General features: G+C 58.5%; 1 protein-coding gene across 1 annotated transcript; it reads right to left on the bottom strand.

Annotated features, from left to right (window-relative positions):
* Positions 1 to 241: 241 nt before the first annotated feature.
* Positions 242 to 4658, bottom strand: LOC116499953 (keratin, type II cytoskeletal 4-like). Its single transcript, XM_032204821.1, has 9 exons — positions 4092 to 4658; positions 3516 to 3730; positions 2343 to 2403; positions 1866 to 1961; positions 1606 to 1770; positions 1316 to 1441; positions 855 to 1075; positions 650 to 684; positions 242 to 543 (listed from the first exon to the last, which is right to left on the bottom strand). The coding sequence occupies exons 1-9, from the start codon at positions 4656 to 4658 to the stop codon at positions 242 to 244; spliced, it is 1788 nt and encodes a 595-aa protein (XP_032060712.1).
* Between the last annotated feature and the right edge of the window lie 480 nt (positions 4659 to 5138).

The following is a 5138-nucleotide window of genomic DNA, read 5'->3' as shown; positions in this document are numbered from 1 at the left end:
CAGCATCCCAAGGCGAGGACCGGGGACGTGAGACCGCCTCGAGCCCTCTGCTGAGCTTGTCAGCAGCCCCAGCTGGTGCACATCGCTGAGCATCACTGCCCCACGCAGTTTCCAAAGGAGGACGGGGTCTGGTTCAAACGGGGGGGTGGCCCCCACACAGCAGCGGATGGGTGGCGGTGGTCGTGGTGGGGTTTGCTGCCTTTCTCCTTTGGGTGCTGGGGAGGGGGGATAGCTTGCTCTCCTAGACCCGCCGGCACCCAGACATGGAGCTGCTGTTCTTCAGGATGCTGCCAGACCCCACCACGACAGAGTTGGACCCTGCCCCTCCGGAGCAGAACCCTGCTCCTCCAGAGCCAAATCCTCCCCCGGCGCCAAATCCGCCCCCTCCTAAGCTGTAGCAGAAGCCAGCGCCGCCTGTGTTACAGCTGCCTCTCCCACTTCCAGCGCCGAACCCCATTCCTCCTCCTCCTCCTCCTCCTCCAAGGTAGACTCCGCTGCTGCCACCGTATCCGCCTCCTACGGAGCTGCTGCCGCCCACCACAGCTGCAGAGACAAGCGGGAGGCATGGGGTTACCTCCGGTGGGGCCGAAAGTGCTGGAGCACCCCCCACGGCCCCCCGTGCTCCATCGGAGCAGGGAGCGGTACTTACAGATGCTCACGGAGCTCTGGCACTCTCCAGACATCCTGCAAGGAAAAGGGATGGATATCAGCGCCATGCGGCTTGGTTCTTCGGGGTCCGTAGGAGCGTGGTGCGCTGCAGCACCGCTCGTATTTTAGCAGAGGGGACGCAGAGTGCTGCGTCCTCCCCATGGGCCCGGCAGGATGCCGTCGAGCTCTGTTGGACCTGTGCCCACCTGCACTCCTCGCCCTCCAGCAGCTTCCTGTAGGTCGCGATCTCGATGTCCAGGGCCAGCTTGACGTTCATCAGCTCTTGGTACTCACGCATCTGCTGGGCCAGGTCTGCCTTGGCTTTCTTCAGGGCCGCCTCCAGCTCGGTCAGCTTGGCTTTGGCGTCCTTGATGGCCAGCTCCCCGCGCTGCTCAGCGTCCGCGATGGAGCTCTGCACGGTTTCGCACTGCGGGGCAGAGCCAAGGATGCGAGGAGTGGGGCAGGAGGTGCACAGCACCCGCGGTCCCTGGGCACGCCACACTCTGTGCCTGCACCTCCTGGGCTCAGCTGCTCCAAACACAGCAGCCTCTGAGCAGAGCATGGGGTGTAGGGGAGCTCCGAAGGGGCTTACCAGGATCCGTTACCAGTTACCCAGTTACCAGTTGCTAGTTACTAGTTACCCATTTCCCCAAAATGCAAGCCTTACCTGCTTCTTCACGCTCTCGATCTCTGCCCGTATCCTCTGGATCATGCGGTTGAGCTCGGAGATCTCAGCCTTTGTGTCTTTCAGGCTGTCTCCGTGCTTTCCTGCTGTGACCTGCAGCTCCTCGTACTGGTACAGAAGCCAGAGGAGCACGTGAGGCGCAGCACGGTTGGGCTCCCTGCACTGCCCCGCAGCAGCCCCTTCCCTGGGCCAATTCCACAGCCCCCCAGCATAGCCCCATTCCCCCCAGTCCCACCAGCTCCTCCAGCCCCAGCCCCACACGGACCCCGCACCTTGCTCTGGTACCAGGTCTCGGCCTCCACCCGGCTCCTGTTGGCGATCTCCTCGTACTGTGCCTTGACCTCCGCGATGATGCTGTCCAGGTCCAGGCTGCGGTTGTTGTCCATGGACAGCACCACGGAGGTGTCGGACACGGTCTTCTGCATCTGGGACAGCTCCTGCAACCCGCACCGGCACCGGGCTCAGCCCCGCCACAACCTCCTTTGGGTGCTGAGGCCCCTCTCCGCCCCGCCGTGCCCCTGGGACCCCTTACCGCTTCATAGAGGCTCCTCATGAAGTTCACCTCATCTGCCAGGGAGTCCAGCTTCGCCTGAAGCTCCACCTTGGTCATGTAGGCAGCATCCACATCCTGTGGCAGAAAGGGGGGTGGAAGCTTTCTGCCCCAGGCAGCCGAGCCCCAGCCCCTGGCTGTACACACATCTCGGGGCCCCACTCTGCCCTAACGCAGACACCGACCCGCACAGGTGGGCTGAGACAGCCTCCAAGCACACGGGGCATTGCATTAAATTTAAACATAACCAAGCGCTCAGAAAACGCCGACAAAGGCAGTAATTGGGTTATTGTGCTGCAGGTTTGGCCAGCAGCAGCAGCTCCCAGCTTCCTCATCCTCTGCCCCTAAGGTTCTCCAGGCTTCAGCTCCCTTTTCTTAACGAGGCACAAGCTCGATTAAAATCTGCCCTTGTCTTTGCAAGTGCTCTGTCCTCCTGCCGTAAGCAGCCCAGCACTTTACCTTCTTCAGGAGCACAAAGTCGTTCTCTGCAGTTGTCCTTTTGTTGATTTCCTCCTCGTACCTGTTGATTACAACGAGGGAGATCAAATCTCTCTGCTTGCTTTGGCTCTGCCTCTGCCGCTGGCAGCCAGAGGCCGCTGGCCTCAGAACAACGCACAGCAAAAATCATCCTGAGGGAAAGGCAGCAGCAGCGCGGCCTCCCTGTGAGCCACCACGGGCACCCCAGCACCTCCTGCCCCATGGTCCCTGCAGCACCTCCGGGACCCTGCAGCACCTCTGGGACCCCCCAGCCTCCAGCCAGGGCCGAATCTGGCCCCTTGCTCAGCGGGCAATTGCTGCAGAGCACAGAGAGCATCTCCAAAAGGCAGACGGTTTCTGGCCCTTGGCTTCAGCAGAGGAGGGATCTGGGTGCTCCTGGCGAGCCCCTGTCTTCCTTTCCCCCCAAGGTTTTCGCAAGTCTTTCAGCACAGACATTTCTCCAGGCTTCGTTCTTGCTTTTCCAACTGGAGAAATTAATCCCGTAAATAATACTGGGAAAATAATCCTTCCCTCCACATCGTATTTCCAAAGGAAGATCTAACTAAGGAGTCCATGAGGAAATCCATGAGGAAATCACGCTGCAATTTAGCAACTGGTCTAATTGGTTCATTAAATCATAATGTCACGGATTCTTAAGTGGGGAAGACAAACAGCAGAAGATCCTGCCTCGGTGACAGCCGCAGCTCAGACAATACGCACCAAGACACACCTTGAAAAATTGGGCCCTGCTGTCAAAACTCACAGCTGGTGGCAACTTCCTCATAGCATTTTGCATTATTTAATCACCGAAACAAGTGGAACACAGTTCATTCCTGCGGTTACTTGAATTTTCTGTCTGTTCAAAGGTAGTTTTCATTTTGTTTTTTTTTTTGCCATTATGCAAAAAAATAAAAAAAATAAAAAATAATAATAATAAAATAAAACAAAATAAAAGAGGAATGGCAAAAGTCTGTAGTTTTGACCAGCTCCGCACGCAGCCTTGTGCAGCTGGTGAAAAATAATCAGACCTGTAAGAAACCAGCCCCAGCTCGGACACAGCCACAAGCGAATCCAGGACGTGAACCCGTTCAGCCCAAGCTTTGCCAAACAGAAAACCCAGGAGGTGCCACCGCGCCCGCGCTGCCAGCAACGTACTTGGTCTTGAACTCCTCCACCATGTCCTGGAAGCTCTTCAGCTCCAGCTCCAGCTGGTGCTTCTCGCTCGAGAGCCCATCCAGCTGCTGGCGCAGCCCGCTGATGTAGGCTTCGAAGTAGGGGTCAAGGCTCCGGCCGCCTGTGCTCGGGCTCTGCTCCTGCAGGAGCTTCCACTTGGTCTCCAGGACCTTGTTCTGCTGCTCCAGGAACCGCACCTAACCGAGCGCCGGGGGGGCAGAAGAAGGTCAGGCCATATTCAAAAGCATCTTTCTATCCATTTTTTGTCCCCGTCACCTGCATTTAATGAGTTCTCTCCTCCTCAGAGTGCTCCCAGCCTGCCCAGGGTCCCACAGGCAATGGGAGAACCCATCCCAGTAGCTCTGGGCTGAGCGGGCACTGGCAGGTGGCCTCCCCTCTCCCATCTCACAGAGAAACCCAACATCCTCTGCCCCTTGCAGAGGTCGATTCTCCAGCCCACTGGGCTCTCTGGCAGCCGTGTGGTCACCCCGTGGCCATCGCAAGGGGCATGGGGATGTGCCCCAACCACCCCCGGTCCTGGCCCGGCACCGCGCTCACCTTGTCGATGAAGGAGGCGAACTTGTTGTTGAGGGTCTTCAGCTCCTCCCGCTCCTGCGTTCGCACCTTCTGGATCTCGGGGTCGATTTCCAGGTTGAGCGGGGCCAGCAGGCTCTGGTTGATGGTCACCTCCCTGATGCCGCCCGGAGGGCAGGCGGGGAAGCCTTGCCCCCCAATCCCGCCATCAAACCCTCCGCCAAAGCCACCAAAACCACCACCGAGGCCTCCGCCGAAGCCGACCCCGGCCCCACCGCCGAAGCCGACCCCAGCCCCACCGCCAAAGCCGCCACCGAATCCTGCCCCGGCACCGAGACCGTAGCCGAAGCCTCCTTGGCCTCCAGCCCCAAAGCCTCTGCAGGCCCCAGCTCCACCGAATCCTCCCAGGGAGGTGCTTTTGCTCCCTCCCAGGCTATAGAGGCTCCTGCTGCTGAAGCCGCCGGCATTGCCACCAGAGCCCCGGCATCCTCCTCGGGCCACCGAGCTGAAGGAGACTTTGTTCCTCCCTCCTCCCAGGCAAGCAGAGCTGGAGCTGAAGCCCTTGTTGAGGCCACACGACTGGCGAGACATAGCGGCGGGTCGAGAGCAAGGGTGCTGAGAGAGGAGAGCTGCGTCCGGAGGGCTGCGAAGCACGGGAAGGTCTGTCCTGCCAGCACCGTGCCTCGATTCCCCTTTTTATGTGCTGAGGGAGTTGGCCGGGTGTCAGGGGAGTGGAGAAGTTGGGTTTTACTCTATTAATTGTTTTAGGTGTGCTTGGAACCATGCCTTCCCCTCTCCTCTCTGCCATCACCGTGACCTGCCTCAAAACACTCCCTAGATAGCTAAGAAAATAAAACAAAGCTATTGTTGGTGTTGGAAACGCATCCCCGAATCAAATTCCCTTAGCTAAAGCTGTCAACTCATCATGGGCCTTTCTATAGCTCTCATGGCAGTGACAAAGCAGTACAAATTACTTGACATGTTACACCCTCAAGGGGGACCCTTGCTTTAGCTAAATCATTCATTCTGAGCTTCATGGCAGGTGCTAGGTTCACTGAATTCCAACAAAAA

The sequence above is a fragment of the Aythya fuligula genome, chromosome 29, assembly GCF_009819795.1.
Source record: "Aythya fuligula isolate bAytFul2 chromosome 29, bAytFul2.pri, whole genome shotgun sequence".
Classification (NCBI taxonomy): Eukaryota; Metazoa; Chordata; class Aves; order Anseriformes; family Anatidae; genus Aythya; species Aythya fuligula.
Note: the sequence above shows the minus strand (reverse complement) of the source record. Positions and strands in the feature narration are given on the sequence as shown.